This window comes from Chlorocebus sabaeus, chromosome 10, assembly GCF_047675955.1.
Source record: "Chlorocebus sabaeus isolate Y175 chromosome 10, mChlSab1.0.hap1, whole genome shotgun sequence".
Classification (NCBI taxonomy): Eukaryota; Metazoa; Chordata; class Mammalia; order Primates; family Cercopithecidae; genus Chlorocebus; species Chlorocebus sabaeus.
In genome coordinates, this window is record NC_132913.1 from 118,659,008 (window position 1) to 118,684,479 (window position 25,472).

The following is a 25,472-nucleotide window of genomic DNA, read 5'->3' on the forward strand; positions in this document are numbered from 1 at the left end:
AGATTGCACCACTGCGCTCCAGCTTGGGGTGACAGAATGAGATCTTGTCTCCAAGATAAAAAAAGGAAAGAAAAGATATTATTTTTAAATACTGCTTAGTTGTGAGGTACACTTTGATATCTGTGCTTATGAAGGCAGATAGGGATCTGCAAAACAAGTAATGTCAGATTGAAAATAGCAGCACCATTATATCCAATGAAAAAACTTGTATGAAATAAGTCTTTATTGATTTGTTTATAGATAAAATTTTTAAAATATTAAGTATATTATAAAAATGCAGTCATTGTATTTGCTGGTATTAATCCTTTTACTCACATTCACTCATTTTTTGCCTCAACTTATAAAAGTAAGATTGGTACTTGGATTTTTTTTAATTTTGTGTTTTTAAGTCTGTTTAATACCTAAGGAACATAACTAGTTAGAACAGCTACTTATTTGGCAATCTCAAGTTATGGGAAGCGTAGCTGAGAATCAAGAAAAAAGCAGAATAATAATAAATACATAGTTACATAAAAGGATAGTTGAGTCTCAGTAAATAACTGAACCTGTACTTTAAAACCCTAAGCACTTTAAGTAGAAAGTAGCCTCTAAGTCCCCACTCCATCTTTTCACTCTGCACACACACGCGCACAGACGTATACACACACACAAACTGCCTCTCCCCCTTCTTTAATGAAAATAACATTTGTACATGGTGGTAAATGTAGATAGTACAAAAGAATGTTGAGTGATAAATTCGCTTGAGACAATTTTAATAAACATGTTTCCCTGCCTACTCCAGATGTGAGTAACAAGTTAAAAGGTGGACAAGCACTTTGATAATAGCAAATAGGGTCAACTGAAACAACAACAACAACCCCCCAAAAAAAACCAAGAATTTAAATGTATAAACATGTAGGTCTACTCAAAGTAGATGCTTGTAGCTTTTTTTTTTTTTTTTTTTTTTTTAGACAGAGTCTTGCTCTGTTGCTCAGGCTGGAGTGCAGTGGTGCAATTCAGCTCACTGCAACCTCTGCCTCCCAGGTTCAAGCAATTCTCCTGCCTCAGCCTCCCAAGTAACTGGGATTACAGGCACCTGCCACCAGGCCTGGCTAATTTTTGTATTTTAAGCAGAGATGGGATTTCGCCATGTTGGCCAGGCTGGTCTCGAACTGCTGACCTCAAGTGATCACATGCCTCGGCCTCCCAAAGTGCTAAGATTATGGGCATGAGCCACTGCACCCCACGCCCTTTGACAACATTTTATGTGGCGTAGTGATGGATGGCATAGTGATGACCTCTGTGTACTTGAGAAAAGGCTAGATCACGTTCACTCCGCTGTGTTTTGGGTGCCAATAAATGGTGAAATGAATTTTTTAAAGATTTCTATCCAAATAATAAGAAACATAAAAGTATGATTCTTAATGGTAGAGTGACGTTTTTAATATCTGGAAATTTCGTTTGTGTAGAGTATTTCCTTTCCCAAAAACTTCAGATAAAGTGACTCTTACTAAAATAACTTCAAGCTCAGACTCAGCCTCTAATCCAGCAATAACCAAAAAAACCTAATCGGCACGATTTTTTCTAAGACAATTGAATTTTCTCCCTGATGCCTTTTTAATTTATTGAGCAGATTCTGTCTTTGACCGAAAAGGGCAGTCTAATATCCTTTATAGGTCTAGGAAGACAGCTTAAATATCAGCCAAGAACATTTTTTTACCTCTCAGTCATAATACCTATTAAGCAGTAACCATTAAGGAATGTTTAACGTGACAGGGATTGTATCTGCTATGTATTCATTTGTGAAGTATTTACTAAGTGCCATATGCTCATGGAGATGTATTAATGAATAAGATAAACATTTTCTATCCTCATGTAATTTATAATTTTATGGAGGATGCAAACAAGTATGTTGGTAACTATAGTACAGACATGGTAGAGCTAAGACTAGCTTACTTCAAGAGGACCTACAGTGGAGCTCAAATATTTCTCAGCTTTCTTTTTATCCATTCCTCTCATGTTCATTCTCTTTGACAAGATCAGTGAAAGAGCTGAAACTGTAAGAATAGCTATTTCAAACTTAATCTGTTCTCGTTAGACTCCTTCATTCTCTCCTGAATACCTGTTATTTTAATGAAAGACTTTGACAGATCAGAAACAAGCTCCCTCACCTTTCACTGTCTTCTCAAAATGTCTTTCTTTTCATCCATCCTATCCTTCTTTGGGATCATGTTATCATTCTTTTCCACAATTGACTTCTACTTAGGTTCTTGATCCCAACTCATATGTATAGGAAGTCTGTGTTGCTTCCTCTGGCATTAGCAGCCTATACCAAGAGTGTGATAGGCTGCCATCTCTACTGTCAACGGCTAGTCTAGGAGTAGGGGTGTGGTAGGCAGAGAGTTTAAAATGCCACAGTGTTCTCTTACCACAAAATAGCACCTTCTTCTTTAAGCCCTCCCCTGGTTAAGTTTTTTACTGGATTCCTGTGTAAAAGTTGATCTAGACAACTTTTGCCAGGTTGTTATTGCCAGAATAAAAGAATACGATTTTTTTGTCATTGAAACTCTAGAGTACAACCTGATGTCATGAAATGGTAATGTCTTTTCATCAAAAGACTGCTATACCTGGAATTAAAGTTGATAATCATAACCCAAGTATCTTTTGGAGTAGATTTGCTCAACTCTGCATGTCCTCAGTAATCACAGTAATCAGCTATTAGAAATAGACTTTTATCATTAGAATACTTGTTTAAATATCAGAAGTGATTTAAACTTTCTGAGAATCAGAGTACATTTATGTTCTTTATTATAAAAATCAAATGCCAATAAAGTTCTCAATAAATAGCATTAAGTTGATGGCAGCTCACTCATACTGCAAGACTTTTCTTTGTTTGCTGATGAGAAATGGAAACAAGTGTGCTAATCATGCTGCAGCTTTGAATATTACAGATTTCTCTGGGTCCAGGAATGCAATCTGAGATTTTTAAGAGCTCTATGTGTTATGGTGACACAGCAATTTCTTTGTATAAAGCTGTGACTCTTCTTCTTACATCTTTAAAATTCCCTCCCTCGCCCATTTTAGCAGCACCTGAAAAGAATTAGTCTTTTTGGAAATGTACCAAAAGCTTGCCTAAAACTATATTAACTTTTAGTTTTCTGAAGTCCAGGAAGATGACAATAAATACATTCTCTTTCAGTAAATTTGTAACGTTTGTGGCACAGTCTGTGTGGTTTTGTTTTTTGCTTTTCCTTATGGTACGTTATATGTATTCACTATATACTAAACTGGTAGAGTTAAAAGCTACAAATAGCAGTATCTTAGAATATGGAGGTACAAAAAACAAAAGTATGTTTGGGAAAGAAAATTGTTTTCTTTCTCAGCTTTTTCCCTGAAAATGTTTTATGCCACAAAATTCAAAAAAGCGTAATATCTTCCCCCTACTTTTTTGTTTTTTACCTGTAATGGCACTGTTTGTTTTTGAGACAGAGTCTCACTCTATCACCCAGGCTGGAGTTCAGTGGCACTGTGTCAGCTCACTGCAACCTCTGTCTCCCGGGTTTAAACAATTCTCCTGCCTCAGCCTCCCAAGTAGCTGGGATTACAGGCACCCACCACCACGCCCGGCTCATTTTTATATTTTTAATAGAGACAGGCTTCACCATGTTGGCCAGGCTGGTCTAGAACTCCTGACCTCAGGTGATCCACTCATCTCGGCCTCCCAAAGTGCTGGGATTACAGGCACGAGCTACCGTGCCCAGCCAATGGCACTGTTGTTTTTTTATTATTACAAGTTGTATAAACTAGCCAAAGAATAAAATAAAGGATAACAAGAAAAGTTGCTTGGATTCCCACATGTAGCTCTGTCATTGAGTACACATATAGCTGGCAAATTTATAATTGTCTAAGTATATATATTTTTAAATAACATATCAAAACATGTGAAAGAGCTAAGTTATAGGTAACACATTCTGTGCTAATAAAATGGTCTACCAAGTATTGATTTTTTCCCTTTCCACTGCCCTCCCCTAAAATAAAGTCCACTGTTTTTCCTGTGATTTGACCATTTATCAACATTTATTTTTCTAAATATGTTGTTTTGTTTTGTTTTTTGAGACAAGGCATCACTCTGTTGCCCAGGCTGTAGTGCAGTGGTGTGATCTCGGCTCAACTGTAGCCTTGACCTCCTGGGCTCAAGTGATCCTCCCAAGTAGTTGGGACTATGGGTATGCACCTCCATCCCCAGCTAATTTCTATATTTTTTATAGAGATGGGGTTTCACAGGGATGCCCAGGCTGGTCTTGAACTCCAGGGTTCATGCATTCAATCCTCCTGCCTCGATCTCCCAGAATACAGGCATGAGCCACTGTGCTTGGCCAGTTTTTCTAAATATGTTTATGGAGACATAGAAATAAGATTTATTGCTGATTAAGGATTAGTCATTTAAATACTTTGTTATAAATGCTGATCCAAGGTATTATAACAAACTGGAGGAATTGTTTCGTGTTGTTATCTAAGAGGCAAATGTTTATACAGAGGAAAGATTTAGGGAGTGTCAGAATTATTGAATATAAATGAAAGAAAGTCTAATGGACTGTTACCAATGATTTAATGTATTTTCTTTTAACCTGTAGGTTCTCTCTTCATCTCTTGCCTTGCCCTCTTTTCCTTTCTTTTCTTTCTCCTTGCAGTTTATTTGTTGAAGAAACAACAAATTTGTTTGTTTCCAATTGCCTTGTTTCAGTTCCTGATCACCTCTCACTGGAAATAACACAGTGATTCCTTAAATGATCTCTTGTCTTGACCTTTCTTCCATTTGTTGTGGTAGAGAGAACAGAGACTTAGAATCAGAAAGACCTGGATTCCAATTCTAGTGCTGCCATTTATTAGCAGGGTGTCAATCACTAAATTTTGTTATTTCTGTTTTGTTTCCCATGGTATGAATTTTGCTGATTGCATCTTTATGTGTAGTTTAATGTGGTGTTTGGTCCTACATATTTCCTGTAAATTGGTAGTTGAATCCAGAAGCTTGATCACATTCAAAAATTTTTAGGGGGGTGGGGCTGGCGGTACACACAGTTATTTCCATTTTCATGATGTTAGCAGTCGTTGATAATCATGCTGCAATCTATTAGTTCATTGTATGTTACAAAATGGTGATACAATTTTATCATTTATTAACTGTTCCTTTAAAAGTTTATATCATATATCTCTCTGTGTGTGTATATAAAGATTAATGTGCAGGAGTTTTGCTTTCAGTGAATGTTTGCATTCCAGTCATTGCTTAGAAAGGTTTTTTGTCCTTTTAGAGTTGCCTGCTGAAACATTGAAGTAAACATATAAGAATATTATGGTTTTACTGTACTCTTGAAAAGATTGAATGTCTAAACTAATTTAATAAAGAATTTATCATTCCTTGTCTTAACACTTGTTTTTTCTAAAGAATGTGTCAGAGTTGAAACTGTTGTTAGATTGAGACACTGTCAGGTTTTTTATATGCTTTTAAGTTTATAGCCTTCACGGTCTATTTCAGTCTTTATTGCAATCAGCTAGGTAAAGTTCTGCATTAGGCTCCTGGTATTTATGTTCGCAGGCAAAATTTTTTCTAAACCTCATGAAATGTTAGTGCCTTTTAGGAAACAAAACTTAAGTCTAACTTCTGTCCCCTTTCCGAAGACTCTTCTACTAAAGAAAAATCCTTGAGTTTTGTGGTTGGTTTAAGAATAGTATATATGTTATCTTTTATTTACTCTTTTATAACAAGTAAAAATGACAAAATAAATGAAATGTTAAGACAGATTTTAGGATAAACTATTTCCTGTGAGTCAGTTTTCCCTGGAATATCCTGCCCTTGCAGCCAAGGGGCAAGTTGATAAGTATTCTGCATGCCATTAGTTCCCTAACAAGTTGATGATGAAATTCTGGAGGTCTGAACCCTAAATATAACCAGTTTTCTAGGTTTAATATTCAGCTTGTTTTATATTTTGATAAACCCTTGGACATCAAATATTAGTAGCCAAATTTCTGGTTCTAATCCAAAACCAATTTCTGGTTATGCATCTAGATTTCAGTGATGATAATATAGTATTTTACTCTACTACTCCACCAACTCTCCCCAGCATACATAAGGAGGAGCAGGTATTGTTTTATGAATAAGGCAATTAAGGCTCAAAGAAATTTAGTGATTGTCACCCTGCTAATAAATGGCAGCACTAGAATTGGAATCCAGGTCTTTCTGATTCTAAGTCTGTTCTCTCTACCACAACAAATGGAAGAAAGGTCAAGACAAGAGATCATTTAAGGAATCACTGTGTTATTTCCAGTGAGATGTGATCAGGAACTGAAACAAGGCAATTGGAAACAGAAATAAGATTTAAGGGGTTCTCTTGACTTGGCAGCAGATTATATGTGGAGAGTGAGGGAATAGAAATTTGAAGATATGAGTTTCCTAGGTATGTCAATGAATGGTCATAGTGGGAAGAGAAAAGCAACCTGGAGAGGGATACCCTTTTTTATTCCTATCTTTGTGGGTTTTTAATTTTTGATTGAGGTATTTGTGGTATATTTGGTTAAAGATATCCAATAGGCACTTAGAATTTCAGGTTACTACTCAGATTATTTGGAATCTGTTGTTAGAGAGTACAAGGGAATTAAAGAGAGACAGGCACTTTTTTTTTTTTTTTTTTTTTTTTTTTGGAGACAGTGTCTCACTCTTGTCACCCCGGCTGGAATGCAGTGGCGTGATCATAGCTCACTGCAACCTCCACCTCCTGGGCTCAAGCCCACCTCAGCCTCCTGAGTAGCTGAGACCACAGACGCACGCCACCACACCTGGCTAATTTTTGTAGTTTCTGTAGAGACAGGGTTTCACCATGCTAGCCAGGCTAGTCTCGAAATCCTGGACTCAAGCGATGGGGGCAGATATATTCTTAATCGCTGTGTATTGAGTTAATCCTCTAACACTGTGGCACTTACCTAATGAGAATTATAAATTCATAATTCTACTAAGGGACTATCCTAAAGCAAAGTTTTTACTTACTGCTGCCTATTATACCTTATGATGAACCACAAGTATAGTAATACTAAAGAGCAACAAAGTTGTTTTTTCATTTTCTTTACATGATACTTGTATAAACTGGATTTTAAAGCCTTGGGATACATTCCCTCATTTTACATTTAAAGGTTCGACTCCCAAAATTATGTGTTATCTGTGTGTTTAGAGGGGCAGGAGGAAGGAGACTCTGATCCAAAAAAGATTTAGAACTGCTGTATCAGACAATTGGCAGATAGTCACATAACTAAGTCCTGAGGGAGCCTAAACCAAGACCCAGTTTTTCCAAATACTTGTTACTGTCTACACCCACTGTGTCGTGTATAATAAACACTCAATAAATATGACTGACTAGACCCAGCCACCAGGTCTTAAGAAACAGAGAGAGGGTTCTTCAGAAAGCTATGGTTCCTGCCATACACCCAAGTGGTTATTGTGCTAGTAGTCCTGATTTTTAATTCTAGTGTTACCTTCATTATGCCTCTACACAAAATCAGTATGGCTTTCCTACCTACTTGTTTCTCACATTCCAGTGTTCATTCCTTTCCAACAACATTTATCCCTCTGCTATCAGAATCGTGCCCATTCAAGACTCAATTAGCCTTAGAAAGTAATACTCACAGGTATGTCAGTTTTCCCTGGTTTTGATTATCTAGCTGAATCTTAAATTTAAGAGAGAAAGCAAAAGTGGAACAGGAAAGAGCTTGGTATATTTCCTAGGGTTTAACCATTAGGCCTTGAACTTAGTAGAAAATACTTGTTGTCTAAGTCTCTAAATATAAATTTAGTTTAACTCTCTTTGTCTCTTATTAAGTAATAAAAATTATTTTACCTATAGTACCTGGCACTGTGCCAATAATTTATGAGAGATAGTAAATATAGTCTCAGCCTTTATGCTTAGGTGGCAGAACACTTGAGCGAGTTTGTTAGATGATTTGGGTATCAAATTATGGAAAGAACTTTAAGTTCTTAGCCTTATAGGAGTGCAAATAGAAGTTAAATGGTAGTTTCAACTACAAGATTTTGAATAACTTTTCGGTAGCCTCTTTGGTGTAATATCACTTTAAATTTTATTTTTATTTCATTGGAATGTTACTCATTGAAGAAAAGTTGTCCTATAATAATAGCCATTGATTTAAACCTATAATAATTGGTTCATTTTTAAATGCTGTAGAATCATAAAGTTGGAACAGACTTACAGAACGTCTAGTCGCATTCTTCCTCTTATTCAGATGAGGAAAGGACCCTGGAATGTTTGGTTAATTGAACATTGTCTAAATTGGCCCAACTATTTAGAGACAAAACAGAAACTAGAACTTGAGTTTTAGACTTCATGGTTCCCTCTTATATAACTTATTGTTATTTTTCTCAGTACATATTAACTGATAGCATATATGTTATTACTGTATTTTCAGTTATTTGCTCATCTGGTTTTTGTTATTCCTGTAAAACAGTCAAGAAAATCTCTCTCTAATTATGAAGGAGAAAACCCAAGTGATTTGCTTAATGTCATATAACTAACAAATTTAGCAAAACTAGAACTAGAACCCAGATCTTTAGTTTTCTAGTATATTGCTTTTTTCACACCACCATACTGTTTTTCCCATATTGTTTCTAATAATATGAGTGACAATTAGTATTATTTCCAAATTATTCATACAAGGAAGTTTAGGCAAACTAAGAACATTCTCAAGAAAGAGTGATGGACTCTATTGTAGGGAAAAATAATCTAACCTTCCCTTATTGCAAAATTTCATTTTAACAGATACAGTTTTCATAAACTTCGTTCTATTCCTTTGAAATTTGAATTCATCACTCTCTGGCGTTTGAGGCTAGAGAACAGTTCCAACATAGAATTACAGATTTGAGTTGGTTTGTGGTAATAACTGCTATAATTCATAACAATAGTCTTTTTTTAAATGCCTTTTTAATAAATGTTTTAATTAAATATCTGAAAAACCTAAAATGTCAATTAATTAAATGCAAGTCAGCTTCTATACAGTTGTATATAAATTATATTCAGTGTAGGATTTCGGTTCACTTTAGTATTGTTAAAAGAAAGTAGGGTAAGACCTCCAAACTCAGTGCCTGGGCCCTAGGAACTATGAAGGGCTTGAAACAGCCATTCTGGAGAAGTTGGAAATTCGAGTTTTAATGTGAAATATTCCCATCTTAAATGTTGACAACTTACTTTGAATTTTTGTAAAGGATGTAGGCCAAACAAAATCTGCTACGGGCCAGATTCGGCCCTTGGGCCAATAGTATATGAATTTTATTTTATTGGTTTGAATTACTGAAATAGTTTTCTGGCTGGTTTTTCCACCTTCATGCTTTTAACCTGTCTTGTTCACAGGTATCTCCTTAAACTTTCTAAATCATCATTCCATTTTTCTGCAAAATAAAATGCAAATTGCTAAACCTGACATTCAAGACACTGTGTCATTTTGCTCTTAATTACCTTTCCACTTTTATTTTTTATTACATGTGCTACAGAAAAATTGACTGTTCAAATTAGACAAGCCAGGTGAATTCCAATCTCTAGACCTTTGCTGACTTACTTTCCTTACCCTGATGCCTATATTCCTCGTCATTTGTCCAATTCTTCCAATACTTTCAGACTCACTTTTTATGTCTGCATTCTCTGTGAATTCGTCTCCTGACCACTGTTACCTCTTTCTGTGACATTTTCCCCCCTTAGCATTCATATCTTATGCTGCTTTGCCACTTTTATTTATATAATATATAATTATATATTATATTATAATGTATATTATGTATTATATATTATAATATATAATATAATATATAAATAATATATTTATGTATTATATATTATAATATATAATATATAAATGATACATATTATATATTTTATGTTTTATATAATAATGTATTTTATATATAATACATATTTCATATCTAATATATATTATATATATTTTGTTTTGTTTTGTTTTTCTTGAGATGGAGTCTCGCTCTCTCACCCAGGCTGGAGTGCAGTGGTGCAATCTTGTCTCACTGCAACCTCTGCCTCCCAGGTTCAAGGGATTCTCCTGCCTCAGCCTCCCAGGTAGCTGGGATTACAGGGGCCCACCACCATGCCTGGCTAATTTTTGTATTTTTAGTAGAGAGGAAGTTTCACATGTTGACCCTCTGGTCTTAAACTCCTGACCTCAAGTGATCTGTCCACCTGGGCCTTCCAAAGTGTTGGGATTACAGGCATGAGTCACCATGCCCACCTTTAATGCACACTCTTATGTGTGTTGGTTTTGCCTCAGTAAATGTTTGGTGATGGTGAAAAATCTAGAGCTGTATATGCTGCTTCAAAGGCTAGGAAAGAGCCTAGTTTCTTTTTTTTTCTTTTTTTTTTTTATAATTTCAACTTTTATCTTAGATTCTGGGGGTACATGTGCAGGTTTGTTACATGGGTATATAGTGTGATGCTCAAGTTTGTGGGACAATTGATCCCGTCACCCAAATATTAAGCATAGTACCCAATAGTTTTTCAACCCAGCACCCTTCCCTCCTCCCTCCAGTTCCCAGTGTTTGTTGTTGCCTTCTTTGTGTCTGTGAATACCCCGTGTTTAACTCTCACTTATAGGTGAGAACATGCAGTATTTGGTTTTCTGTTCCTGCCTTAATTCACTTAGGATAATGGCCTCCATCTGCATCCATGTTGCTGCAAAAAACATGATTTCATTCTTCATGGCTGCAAAAACATCTTTTTATTAAAGTTTAATATACATTCAAAAACATGCACAAAATAATTAGCCTACAGCTTGATGAATTTTCACAGCTGCATACACCTGTGTAACCAGTACCCAATTCAAGATCATAATATTGCCAGCCTTCCAGAAGCTCTCTTTACATTCTCTTCTAGTTATTACCCCAGTCCTGCTGCTCCTCAAGGATAGCCACTGTGCCAGCCAGGATCGTCTTTTAAAAGATTGGGTCGGGTATACCATTAGTCAAGTTTGTCCTATTTTTTATCTTGTTGCAAATATGGAGAAAATGAAAAATAATTTATCTTCTTATCAATACAAAAATAATTGCTAAGGCAACAATGCAAAAGTCAGAATTTTTTCATTATCAAGGCTTATTTATCAGTTTATTATTCAACTAAAGTAATACTGGGGGATTTAAATCTTTCATGTAACTTAGGAAATGTCCAGGAGTTTCTATAAATGACTTTTGTCTTCTGAACAAAATGCAAAATGACCAAGAAATAGGAAAATAGATGTTCAGCAGTGTGCTACCCCCCACATGGCTGTTCTTGCCATGGAGGAGGTACCAGAGAATAACTAGAATCCAGACCTATGGTTGAGTACTCACTTATACTGAGAAAGGAGTCCCCTTTCTATACATATATTCTCTCAATATTGAAGATCAGATTTCTTCTATTCAGTAATTAGAACTCTGTGAAAGATTTTTTTTTGTTTGAGACTGAGTTTTGCTCTGTCACCCAGGCTGGAGTGCAGTGGCACGATCTTGGCTCACTGCAACCTCCGCCTCTTGGGTTCAAGCAATTCTCCTGCCTCAGCCTCCCAAGTAGCTGGGATTACAGGTGTGCATCACCACGCCCGGCTAATTTTTATATTTTTACTACAGATGGGGTTTCACCATGTTGGTCAGGCTGGTCTCAAACTCCTAACCTTGTGATCTACCCACCTCAGCCTCCCAAAGTGCTAGGGTTACAGGCGTGAGCCACCGCGCCCGGCTCTGTGAAAGATTTTTAATTCTGCAATTTATGTTTTAAATGCCCATTGTTACCTATAACTTTTTCAGAAATGACTTGGTTAAAACTCTTCTGTCTTAACTTAAAATATTACCTATAACACTGGCTTCGCTTTCTGTTTATCAGGACCCCTGAACAATGCCCAAGTGTTGTCTCTTTGTTGTCAGAGAGTTACAACCCTCATGTGCGCTATGGAGCTGCAATGGCCTTGGGGATCTGCTGTGCTGGTACAGGAAACAAGGTAAAGCCCACAACCAATGGGGTCAGTTCTTTCTTGGCGCCAGACTGTTTTCCCTCACCGCAGAATTTATGTAACAGCTGTAAAAATACAAGTGCAGTATGATCTGTAAGACTGAACTTGCCATACAAAGCTTCCCAGTACTCCCTCATTCTGTGATGCTGGATTGCCCTAAACTGCTTAAGAATAAATCATCACGTTACATGGATAGCTGTAACTGAAACAATGCTTTTGAATTTCTTTTTGAAATCATTGATTTCTGGGTTTTTTGTTTTTGCTTTTGTTTATTTGTTTTGAAACAGAGTTTTACTCTTGTCATCCAGGCTGGAGTGCAGTGGCGCAAGCTCACCATGTTGGCCAGGCTGGTCTCAAACTCCTGACATCAGGTGATCCACCTGCTTTGGCCTCCCACAGTGCTGGGATTACAGGCATGAGCCACCGCACCAGGCTTTTTTTTTTTTCTTGCTTTTCTTTTGAGTCTTGCTCTGTTGCTTGGGCTGAAGTGCAGTGGCAGGAACACTGCCCACTGCCAACACACTCGGCTCATTTTTTTATTTTTCATGGAGAAGGGGTCTCACTATGTTGCCCAGGCTGATCTCAGACTCCTGGGATCAAGTGATCCTCCTGCCTCAGCCTCCCACAGTGCTGAGATTACAGGCATGAGCCACTGTGCCTGGCCCATTGATTTCTTTAAAAAAAAGAAAAAATGAAGAAAATAAAATTGTTGTTGTTGTTAAATAACTACTCAGGTTATTTTATATGATTATTTTACATGTTTAATTTGTATAATTAGTGTTCTGGAAAACAAGGTTCTCATCCGAAGCCACCAAAATCAGCTGGTTTGATAACTTTTCTGTTTTAAACAAATCACCGATGTGCTATTTACCTGTTTTCTCATATCTAACCTTAATAGGTAACCTGGTATTTGTTAAGGCCTCAAAAGTTCCCAAAAAAAGAGTTGAATGGGGCAAGGTGATGATTTGAAAACATAATTGATCATGAGATTCATAAAGAAATGTGCTTTTGCATGAATAACACGTATTCATAATTCACAGCAATGACATAATCATGACACTTTGCCTCTCATAGCGCATATGCACAAACCTTGACCATCTCCCAGAAGTGAACCTTTTAACAAAGTGTGTATGTATAAGACTGAGAGCAAGGCTATGCTCCCAGTGCCTTTCCATCAGAGAGAAAAGAGTCACTTTTTTATCATCTGTTGTCCAAACTCAAAACAAAACATAGTTGTGAGTTTATGGACTGATTTCAGGAATCTAAAAATTTTAATTTCCTTGAATTTTTTTCCAATAAAGAGTATTGGTGTTGTGGGCTGGGCACTGTGGTTCACACCTGTAATCCCAGCACTTTGGGAGGCTGAGGTGGGCCGATCACGAGGTCAGGAGTTTGAGACTAGCCTGACCAACATGGGGAAACCTCATCTCTACTAAAAATACAAAAATTAGCCAGGCGTGGTGGCACACGCCTGTAACCCCAGCTACTCAGGGGGCTGAGACAGGAGAATTGCTTGAACCCAGGAAGCAGAGGTTGCAGTGAGCCAGAATCCTGCCATTGCACTCCAGCCTGGGTGACAGAGCAAGACTGCGTCTCAAAAAATAAATAAATAAGTAAATAAAAGAGTATTGGTATTGTGTACAAATAAGTTTTCCTGGTCACATAAAACGTTATTGAGGCTGGGAATAAAAACAGCTATTTTTGGCCAGGCACAGTGGCTCACGCCTATAATCACAGCACTTTGGGAGGCCCAGGCGGTTGGATCACCTGAGGTCAGGAATTCAAGACCAGCCTGGGCAACATGGCAAAACCCCAACTCTACTAAAAATACAAAAATTAGCTGGGCGTGGTGGCACGCACCTGTAATCCCAGCTACTCAGGAGGCCGAGGCAGGAGAAATTGCTCGAACCCGGGAGGTGGAGGTTCCAGTGAGCCAAGATCATGCCCTTGCACTTCCGCCTGGGGGACAAGGGTGAAACTCTATCTCAAATAAAAAGGCCAGGCATGGTGGCTTACGCCTGTAATCCCAGCATTTTGGGAGACCGAGGCAGGTGGATCACCTGAGATCAGGAGTTTGAGACCAGCCTGGCTAACTTGGTGAAACCTCTTCTCTACTAAAAATACAAAAATTAACCAGCCGAGCATGGTGGCTCACACCTGTAATCCCAGCACTTTTGGGAGACCGAGGCGGGCAGATCACCTGAAGTCAGGAGTTCAAGACCAGCCTGCCTAACATAGCGAGACCCCATCTCTACTAAAAATACAAAAAATTAGTGGCTGGGCGCCGTGGCTCACACCTGTAATCCCAGCACTTTGGGAGGCTGAGACGGGCAGATCACGAGGTCAGGAGATCAAGACCATCCTGGCTAACACGGTGAAACCCCGTCTCTACTAAAAAATACAAAAGAAAAAGACTAGCCGGGCGAGGTGGCAGGCGCCTGTAGTCCCAGCTACTCGGGAGGCTGAGGCAGGAGAATGGCGTGAACCCGGAAGGCGGGGCTTGCAGTGAGCTGAGATCCGGCCACTGCACTCCAGCCTGGGTGGCAGAGCGGGACTCCGTCTCAAAAAAAAAAAAAAAAAAAAATTAGTATGGTGGCAGGCGCCTGTAATCCCAGCTACTCAGGAGGCTGAGGCAGGAGAATCGCTTGAACCCGGGAGGCAGAGGTTGCAGTGAGTGGACATTGTGCCACTGCACTCCAGCCTGGGCAACAAGAGTGAGACTGTCTCAAAAAAAAAAAAAAAAGCTATTTTTCACTACACATAGCAACAATTGTGTGATAAAGAGACATCCCTCCTTTCCAGTATTTCATCCTATTCTGTCTGCTTACCCTGCTTTTCTTTTTCTTTTTTTTTCTTTTTCTTTTTTGAGTCAGTGTCTCACTCTGTCACTGTCACCCAGGCTGGAGTACAATGGGGCTATTATAGCTCACTGCAGCCTCAATCTCCCAGGCTTAATCAAGCCTCCCAATTAGCTGGGACTGCAAACGCATGGCACCATGCCAGGCTAATTTTTTTTTTTTTTTTTTAAGAGAGACTAGGTCTTGCTGTGTCGCCTGGGCTTTATTTTTCTTCGTAGCACTTACAACCACCTGATATATTTTACACCTATTTATTGTTTGTCTTTGGCGAAATGTAAGATCACTGAGAATATAATGTTCACTGCTGGAACCTAAAATTAAACCTTTGTTTGTTGCATGAATGATGGATGGCAAGATCATTAAAGGATATGATGGTGACCAAGTTGGACATCATCTCTCTCATTACAGAGTTTTGTTTTTTATTCTTATGTTTATTTATTTATGTATTTATTTTGAGATAGAGTTTTACTCTGTCACCCAGGCTGGACTTCAGTGGTGCAGTCTTGGCTTACTGCAACCTCTGCCTCCCAGGTTCAAACGATTCTCCTGCCTCAGCTTCCTGTGTAGGTGGGATTACAGGCATGTGCCACCACACCCGGCTAATTTTTATATTTTTAGTAGAAGCAGAATTTCACCATATTGGCCAGGCTGGTCTCGAGCTTCTGACCTCAGGTTGTCCACCCGCCTCAGCTTCCCAAAGTGCTGGGGTTATAGGCATGAGCCACCATGCCCAGCCAGTTTTTTTTAATGTTTTAATTTATTTTGGGGGAGAATTTCTTACATGAGAATGTATCTTCAATTTTACTGGAGATATCATTGGGTATATCAAATGTAGTTATAGAAATTGACCTTATTTTTTTTCTACAACACAACTGTTCTGCAAACAAAGGAAGAATATAGTTGTATGTTTTACTAAGTATTTCCCCCTCGAGTCTTAAGTTGACATTTATGTCAGGCCTCATAAGTTAAATGTAAATTAGATTCTCTTTTCTTTTCAGATTATTCTAAACTTAATATGATATCTAGGACCAAATGTTCTTTGAAACACAGCATCTGACAAGTTAATTCAATGAAAAAAATTTTTATTACTCACACTAAATAAGTCTGCTTTATTTCTAGATAATTTATGTGATCTAGGTATCAGTACCTATCTAACTGTGGATTGGGGCTTTGTTTTTGTTTTTTTTATTTCTTAAAAACCTGAAACATCTGTTTATTCTAAAATATACCATTGGGGTTGTATTACATACCTCAAAGGCCAAGTTACTGTCTTTTACCTTCTAAGTTGGAAATTTGGTTATATTTTTATCATGACTACTTCATAAAGAATATTGACAATATGTTTGAAAAATATACTCCGTCTGCATAGTGTCATTACATTTTTTAGTAATGTAGGGAGAAAGGATACCCATATCTGCTGTGTGTATTATCTGTTAATAGCTCTCATTTTAATATATATATGTAAGTTTACATGTAGAGGAATCCAAAGTCACTTTCCAACAAAGGATTTGGTTTATTCTTTTCCTTGGTCTTAGAATGAAGGATACTTGAGAAATATCCTACCAAATTAAGAAATATCTGATAATCTTAAAAGCCTATTACTCTTTTCCTCCCAGATTTATACCTACCTAAGGACTTTGTAAGGGATGTTGTGGTGTTTTTTATTCGTTTTTCATGTTGTTTTATACTTTTTTTGTTTTAACTCTAATCTCATGACAGATTAAAGGAACGTTGTGTGTTTTGTTTTGTTTTGTTTTGTTTTGTTTTGTTTTGTTTGAGACAGAGTCTCGCTCAGTTGCCCAGGCCCAGGCTGGAGTGCAGTGGCACGATCTCAGCTCACTGGAACCCCCACCTTCTAGGTTCAAGTGGTTCTCCTGCCTCAGCCTCCCCAGTAGCTGGGATTACAGGTGCCTGCCACCACGCCCAGCTGATTTTTGTATTTTTAGTAGAAACAGAGTTTAACCATGTTGGTCAGGCTGGTCTCGAACTCCTGACCTCGTGATCCGCCCTCCTCGGCCTCCCAGAGTGCTGAGATTATAGCTGTGAGCCACCGTTCCCGGCCAGGAACGTTGTGTTTTAAAGTGGCTCTTCCCAAAGGTCCTGCAGAGTGAGAATAGAAGTTATATGGGGCAAAAGAGTGTTTGGTCAAATGCATTGGACAAATGTTGGTATAAACAATAGTTGAGTGGTTTATAACAAGGCATCCTAGAACCTTTGTTTACATATATTTTGTGTCTGCAAGAGGAGGTGATATATATACAGTATGCCTGAACTCTCAAACTTATTTAATAAAGGACTTCTTTTTTCATAGAACTGACATTCTGAAGAATAGGATATTGGGGAAATACTGATAAATATTTTGGAAAATCTCGTCACCTGTGGTCTTAGGAAGTGCAACCATGAAATCAATTCTAGTCTATGATTTCATTTGTTTTGCTATTCTAGCTAGTAAAATCTTTTGTTTGGAAAATTTGAGGTTTTTTGTTTAAATTTTTTTTGTCTTGATTTAATTTTTAAAATTAAGTCTTATAAAAATCATCTGAGATGTTACTTTACTCTAATATTTGTTTTATTACTATTTTTATTTTTTCTTTTTTATGTTAGAGACAGGATCAACTATGTTGCCCAGGCTGGTCTTGAACTCTTGGGATCAAGCAATCCTCCCACCTTGCCTCTCAGAGTGCTGGGATTACAGGCATAAGCCATCGCAACCAACCTTACGCTAATATTATAAAGAGGTTTATTTTCTTTTTTTTTTGTTGTTTTGAGACAGAGTTTCACTCTTGTTGCCCAGGCTAGAGTGCAGTGGTGCTATCCTGGCTCACCACAATCTCTGCCTCTTGTGTTCAAGTGATTCTCCAGCCTCAGCCTCCCAAGTAGCTGGAACTACAGGCACCTGCCACCACGCCCAGCTAATTTTTTTTTTTTTTTTTTTTTTTTTGTATTTTTAGTAGAGACAGGGTTTCACCATGTTGGCCAGGCTAGTCATGAACTCCTGACCTCAGATTATCCGCCCTCCTTGGCCTCCCAAAGTGCTGTGATTACAGGCATACGCCACCACGCCCAGCTAATTTTTGTATTTTTAGTGGAGAAGGGGTTTTACCATGTTGGCCAGGCTGGTCTGAAACTCCTGGCCTCAATTAATCTGCCCACCTTGGCCTCCCAAAGTGCTGGGATTACAGGAATGAGCCACCACGCCCACCCAGCCTGATGGGAAGTTGAATTATACAAATTTTGGATTCAGACTGGCCTGGGTTTGCTATCAGTACTTACTCGACTTTGGGGAAGTTATTTAACCTTCCTAACTCTCAGTTTATTTGTTTATAAAGATTGTTTTGTGCTGGTTTTTGTTTGTTTTAGGAGTAAGAGGGCTGTATAGGATAATATATAAAATACCTACTACTGTGTCTGAAAAGTAATAGGTGCTTATCAAATGTTAATCCCATTTCTCTTAATTTTTTATGACCTCTTACCTCAAGACAAGAGCACTCAGTTTCTAAAACTTCCTTTTTACTTACCCTCAGTTATATTGAAATTTAAGTAAAGCATAACCAGTTCTAAACTATTCCATTCACGTAGTTGTTAATTAACTTCTTACTACACTGTTGGATGAAAATATTGAGTGACTTAGAGTGACAGTAGATATAGTCGTGCATCATTTAAGAACAAGGATATGTTCTGAGAAATGGTGATTTCGCGATTGTACAAACATCATAGAGTGTACTTTCACAAACATAGATAGTTATAGTCTGTTGCTTCCAGAATACAAACCTGTACATCATGTTACTATACTGAATAGGCAGTTATAACACAGTGGTATTGCTGTATCTAAATATACAAAAGGTACAGTAAAAATACAGTATAAAAGATAAAAAATCATACAACTATATAGGGCACTTAACCCTGAATGGAACTTATAGGACTGGAACTTGCTCTGGGTGAGTCAGTGAGTAAGTGTTGAGTGAATGTGAGGGCCTAGGACACTATTGTCACTATAATAGACTTTATAAATACTGTATACTTTGACTACTAAATGTATACATTTTTTTCTCCAATAATTGATCTAGCTTATCTTTTTTTTAATAAATTTTTAATTATTTTTAATTTTTTGACTCTTGTAATAACACTTGGTTTAAAACACAAACCTGGGTGGACGCAGTGGCTCACGCCTATAATCCCAGCACTTCGGGAGGCCAAGGTGGGTGGATCACCTGAGGTCAGGAGGTCGAGACCAGCCTGACCAACGTGGTGAAACCCATCTCTACTAAAAATACAAAAATTAACCGGGGGTGGTGGCATGCACCTGTAATCCCAGCTGAGTCAAGAGAATTCCTTAAACCCAGAAGGCAGGAGTTGCAGTGAGCCAAGATCGCGCCATTGCACTCCAGTCTGGGTGACAAGAGTGAAACTCCATCTCAAAAAAAAAAAAACAAAAAAACATTGTACCACTATACAAAAATATGTTTTATTTATTTTCTGGAAGGTTTTTTTGGTTTCAAAATGATTTGTTTTTATTTTTTAAACTTTTTTGTAAAAAACTAAGACACACACACACATTATATTAGGCCTGCACAGGGCCAGTATCATCAGTAAGTCACTTAGGCAATAGGAATTTTTCAACTCCATTATAATGGGACTACCATCGTATATGCAGTGTGTCATTGCCCAGAATGTTGTTATATGGCATATGACTATAAATTGAAAATTCACTCATATCAGCTTTATTTAAAAGTTGTGTTTGTTTTTTTAAATTCTTTCAGGAAGCCATTAATTTGCTAGAACCAATGACAAACGACCCCGTGAACTACGTGAGGCAAGGGGCACTCATAGCTTCAGCTCTCATCATGATCCAGCAGACTGAAATCACTTGTCCAAAGGTGAGCAAAGAAATTCCCTGGAAGAGAGATAGTTTGGCCTTTTCTTTAGTAACTTATCGTCTTTTGAGGACATTTTTTACTTCAATATGGTGAACACTGAAGTCACAGAAAGTAAAAGTAAAGAGATCATTTTAGGGTATAAGAGAATGAGAAAACTTTAAATATGTTATGCTCTTTAAATATATTTTTTACAGACTTAATGGTCCCTTTGTTAATTTAAGTTTATAACCATGCTTAAAAAATTAGAATTCTTGGGGTGTTAAAATCATAAAATGAACTCTTTTTTTGCCTTTCACTATCCTTTTAAAATGTATTCAGGCCAGGCACAGTGGCTCAAGCCTGTAATCCCAGCACTTTGGGAGGCCGAGACAGGCGGATCACGAGGTCAGGAGATGGAGACCATCCTGGCTAACACGGTGAAACCCCGTCTCTACTAAAAAATACAAAAAAACTAGCCGGGCGAGGTGGCGGGCGCCTGTAGTCCCAGCTACTCAGGAGGCTGAGGCAGGAGAATGGCATAAATCCGGGAGGCAGAGCTTGCAGTGAGCCGAGATCTGGCCACTGGGGGACAGAGCGAGACTCCGTCTCAAAAAAAAAAAAAAAAAAGTGTATTCAGTGGGATAACTTTTTCCTCTGATAATACAGGATGCAAACTTAGGCAGTCCATGACTTTTTTGATCTATCCTTCTAAGGTAATTTTTTAAAAAGCCTGCAGTCACTTTGTATCATACATACAATCTTAGTTTAGAAATGAGTACATTCACATTCTCTTTTGGAATATCATTGCCCTCCTAGGTGATCTTTTTGGGTGGAGTTCCAAATGGCTCCAAGACAGCTTTCTTTTCCACTTCACCCACATCTGCTCCACAGAAATACTCTTACACATTTTGCCCTTCTGGATAGGAATATAATAGGCTGTCAGTGCTAGTACCTCAGCTAATAGCTAATGCCTCGGTGCACAGCAGCCCCTGATCATATTGTGCACTCCAGGTGGACCCTCTGAAGCCCTTTTCTGTAAACTTGGAGTGAGGGGGAAAGACTCACAACCCAGCTTGCCCCAAAGAGATCCCCTTCACATATCCTCCACAATCCACACCCACCTTGTGGGTGACTCCATAATAGTTTTGAGACACCTGTTTTGAAATTCTCGGATGAGCCAAGCACGGTGGTTCATTCCTATAATCCTAGTACTTCGGGAGGCTGAGATGGGAGGATCACTTGAGCCCAGGAGTTCAAGGCTAGCCTGGGCAACATAGGGGGAGGTCTCATCACTACAAAGAATTGAAAAAGAATTAGCTGGGCATGGTGGCATGCATCTGTAGTCCCAGCTATTTGGGAGCTGAGTTGGGAGGATTACTGAAGCCCAGGAGGCTGAGGCTGCAGTGAGCCGTTGTTGTGCCACTGCACTCCTTCCTGGGTGACAGAGCAAGACCCTGTCTCAAAAAATAAAATAAAATTCTCTCATGACAATCTCTCAGTCCTCAGGTTGTTAGTGTTTGATGTCTCATGTATCTTGTCACTTCAGCCAAAACTTCTCATTCTACTAAGAAACAGAAAATGCATGTATCTTATTTTTAATACATGTATTAAATTAACATGCTTGATATACTAAATAGACATGTATAACTTACACAACATTTTCAGATCTTCTAATTCTTAAAGCTAGGGATTTAGTATCCATTTATTAATTAATTCTGCTCATATAATGGGAAGTAGTCGAAAAATTGATAACAGAAAAAACCATTGGCATTCTGTCTTATGCCTAATCGAGCAAATATAGAACACCACCCTCATTTTCAGCAAAGTAGATTTGAGGAGGTAGAGAAAAGAAAAATTTCCAGAACTCATTGATTATTCATTCTAATTTTATTGAGCTTTGTTTAATAAATTTCAAGTTCTAAACAGTTGCTGTCATCTTTGCTTCATTTATTTAGTGTTTCTCTTTCTGTCTCAAAATCATTTTCAGGACTTTAAAAAATTGTATTATTACAAAGATAGAATCTGACTTCTCATCCTGTTTTTATAACGTATTACTTAATATACTACATCTTCTAGAACATAAACATCTTTCCAAACACCACATTTCTTTTTGTTTTTAAATATAGCAGCTATCATGTGAGTAGCTTTTACATCTTTTATTTTTGCTTTTGATCTTCAACTGAGCTTTTGGAGTTATCCACTGAGTAGTGTCTTTAAAGAAACAAATTTTGGTCATGGAATGCACCTCCTCTAACATTAATACATAGACATTTATTCACTTTGACCCCACATGTTGCTTTCATGTTACTTGTATTGTCAGCAAGACAAATGTTCTGTCTTCCCATCCTCTGCTGTAGGATTTCATTGATTTTACAATTATTATCTCTGTTCCAAAAGCGGCAGAGTCCTTTGGGAGTTGGATAATCATTCCAGGAACTGTTGTTGAACCAAGTCTTACCTGTTGCAGATACACAGGCACACTCCCATCTTCAGGTTGTACCAGAATCTTAGACACTGATTAAAATGTCAAAGTGAAGTCACAACTAGTAGCCTCTGCCATTAATATAAACTGAGTAGATAAATGTAAAGGTATATGCCACTGACTAAAAAAGCAAAATTTACAGTATGAAACTCAAAAATTCTTTCAGGAAACACTACTCTTAAGAGCGAAGTTGTTATTCAGCTTAAGAATTCTTAAAGTTAATTTCATTGTTTTCTGTTATTAAGCAAGTGATAAAGAATTTCATAGACTACAGTTTATATCATCTTTCCTTTATCTGATAATTGCCAACAAGACAAAATTGACATTTTGGGGATGGTATACAGCATGTTGCCGAAAAGAAAAATCTGTTGAGAAACTCTGAAGAGGAGTAGATTCTCAAGGCTATAGAGTCTTAATTGCAAGGTTGCAAAACCCGTCCATGAAATAAAGTGGAAATGGCTCAAAAATAAAGATCAAATGTTAATTTCATCAATAATTATAAACCCCTCTCAAAGGAATTCAAAAGAGAAATTTCTCAGATATTTTGTGAAATTCACAATGGAAATTTCCAAAGGAAATGTCTTATATAACCATTAATATATGTCACATCCCTAACACTTAGCTCCACACATTGCCCTCTTAGTTAAAGTTATTTCCAGTACATCTTTGCTTTGTTTCTCTCAGTTTCTCGCTAGCTCATGCTCACAAACATAAACCCAGGAACATGCACACATCCCTAGATCAAAGGTTCACATTTAACAAGGGTAATGTTCTTTTTTAGGTCCTTGGAGCTATTTTGCTGTAAGAACCCAACTCTCCTCTTTATTAAATTATCTATCTTTTGTTATTCTTGTTAAATGAAATCCACCATTAAGATGGGCACAGTGGCTGAGGCAGGAGAATTGCTTGAGCCTGGGAGTTCAAGGCCAGCCTGAACAACATCCCAAGACCCTATCTCTAAACAAACAAACAAACAAAAAATCACCATTAACAGTTACTTGAACATGTACATATTAAGTATCATATATAAACTCACATCAAAATATTACACTGTAAGTATAGAATCTGATGTTCCTATTACCAATATTATTTGGCCTAAGGCCTGGTATAGGAAAGCTTCTCCTATCATTGACAAGTACCCTCCTTGGAAGTAGAATTAAAGCTCCTGCAGTTCTAAAATAAATCACGGTATATATAATTTTATAGCATAGCACATTTGTAAGTAGTAGTCTATCTCTATTACCACACTGTCATTTTAAGATAGGGACTTGAACTCTTACAGTGTCAGTGGTAATAAAAAAGAAAAAGGCTACAAAAACTGCCATAAGCAAATTAATGCTGATAAAATTGAGGAGGGAGCTGAAAACTCATTTGGGATCCTGATAATGGGGAAGTCATGAGAGCATCAACAAGAATATTTTGAAGGAAGAATAAAGATAATATTCATTTCAGGCATATTCAGTTTGACATGACAGCATGTCAGTTGGAAATAACATGGGAGCATAGGAAAAAAATTAGAAGCTAAATACGGAGATTTGGGAACTAGCCATAAAAAAAATTATATAGGCCAGGCGCAGTGGCTCACACTTATAATCCCAGCACTTTGGGAGGCCAAGGCGGGCGGATCACGAGGTCAGGAGTTCAAGACCAGCCTGGACAATGTAGTGAAACCCCATCTCTACTAAAAATACAAAATAAATTAGCTGGGTGTGGTGGCAGGCGCCTGTAGTCCCAGCTACTTGGGAGGCTGAGGCAGGAGAATCACTTGAACCTGGGAGGCAGAGGTTGCAGTGAGCTGAGATCACACCACTGCACTCCAGCCTGGGTGATACAGTGAGACTGTCTCAAGGGAAAAAAAAACGGTGTGTGTGTGTGTGTGTGTGTGTGTGTGTGTTTATAGCCCTTTATCTACCATTGCAAAATCCAAAAAGCTCTGAAAATTCAAAGAGATTTGTTTGTTTTTAAAGACTCGTTTGGATGCAATTATTAATTCATTATCATTTATCCTACTTAGTATAAATATTCATATATTGTGCTACTTCAGAAATAATTTATTATGGGATATAAGAATATATGGAACAATACTACACTGGGTGTATTGTATAATATGTAGATATGTATCATGTTAGCCTTCTAAATTCTGAATTCCAAAATACATCTCACCTCAAGAATTTCATAGAAGGAATTACAGATATATAGTTGAAGTCATAAGCACAAATATAATTTCACAGAAAGAAAAAACACCTCCAGGCTGGGCGCAGTGGCTCACGCCTGTAATCCCAGCACTTTGGGAGGCTGAGGTGGGCAGATCACAAGGTCAGGAGATCGAGATCATCCTGGCTAACATGGTGAAACTCCATCTCTACTAAAAATAGAAAAATTAGCCTGGCGTGATGGCGGGCTCCTGTAGTCCCAGTTACTCAGGAGGCTGAGTCAGGAGAATGACGTAAACCCAGGAGGCAGAGCTTGCAGTGAGCCGAGATCGTGCCACTGCCTTCCAGCCTGGGCAACAGAGCCAGACTCCATCTCAAAAAAGAAATAAAGAAAAAGAAAAAACACCTCCAAAACTGATCCTTGATGTACAGCTACATTTCCATAACCAGGAAGATAGAAAAATAGAAAGGAGTCACATTCAGATGATAAGTACCAACAGAAACAACTCCAAGGAACGTTATTGCTTTCTCCCTGACATCTAAGAGTGGGCTTTTTCCCAGCAGTATACAAGTAAAAACTTGATGAATGTTAAAAATGCATGCTTTTTGAGAAGGTAGATTTTAAATACTCATACATAGTACAGTGCATGGATCACAGAGTTGCATAAAATTTTAATTGTCTTTTTTTGTGAGATTGTCGTGAAATAAAAGGGAAACTAATATGATTTTTCTCCTGCAAATTCTACTTTTTGGTTTTTATGGTGGGGGGAAACCATACTATTCATAACAATGAAATTGAGTTGGAAAATCTTAATCCTCACCCTGATTACCATTAATTGCTTGTGATAGCAAGCAAACCAATTGTTTTGCTTGTCTTTAGTCTTCATATCTGTAACTAGATGTGAATAGAGGGAATTCTTTACCAAGAATTACAGTAATTAAAATTAAGTTACTGATACATAAGCAATAAAATGTAAGAAAAAAATTAAAATGATAAAAACTAGCTTTTTAAAGCATTCTACTTAATATTACTTAGATAAGCCTATTATATGTTTGCACTGATTTTTTTTTAATCCATTTTTTCAGTTTTACTGAATGCTTTTCC

The 25,472-nt window shown here is 37.7% G+C and overlaps 1 protein-coding gene across 1 annotated transcript in view; it reads left to right on the forward strand.

Annotated features, from left to right (window-relative positions):
• PSMD1 (proteasome 26S subunit, non-ATPase 1) overlaps positions 1–25,472 on the forward strand; it is a 121,243-nt gene that overhangs the window by 73,887 nt on the left and 21,884 nt on the right. Inside the window, exons 17-18 of the mRNA XM_038001397.2 lie at positions 11,892–12,006; positions 19,637–19,753. Coding sequence (XP_037857325.2) covers positions 11,892–12,006; positions 19,637–19,753 — 232 coding nt within the window. The remainder of the gene's footprint in view (positions 1–11,891; positions 12,007–19,636; positions 19,754–25,472) is intronic.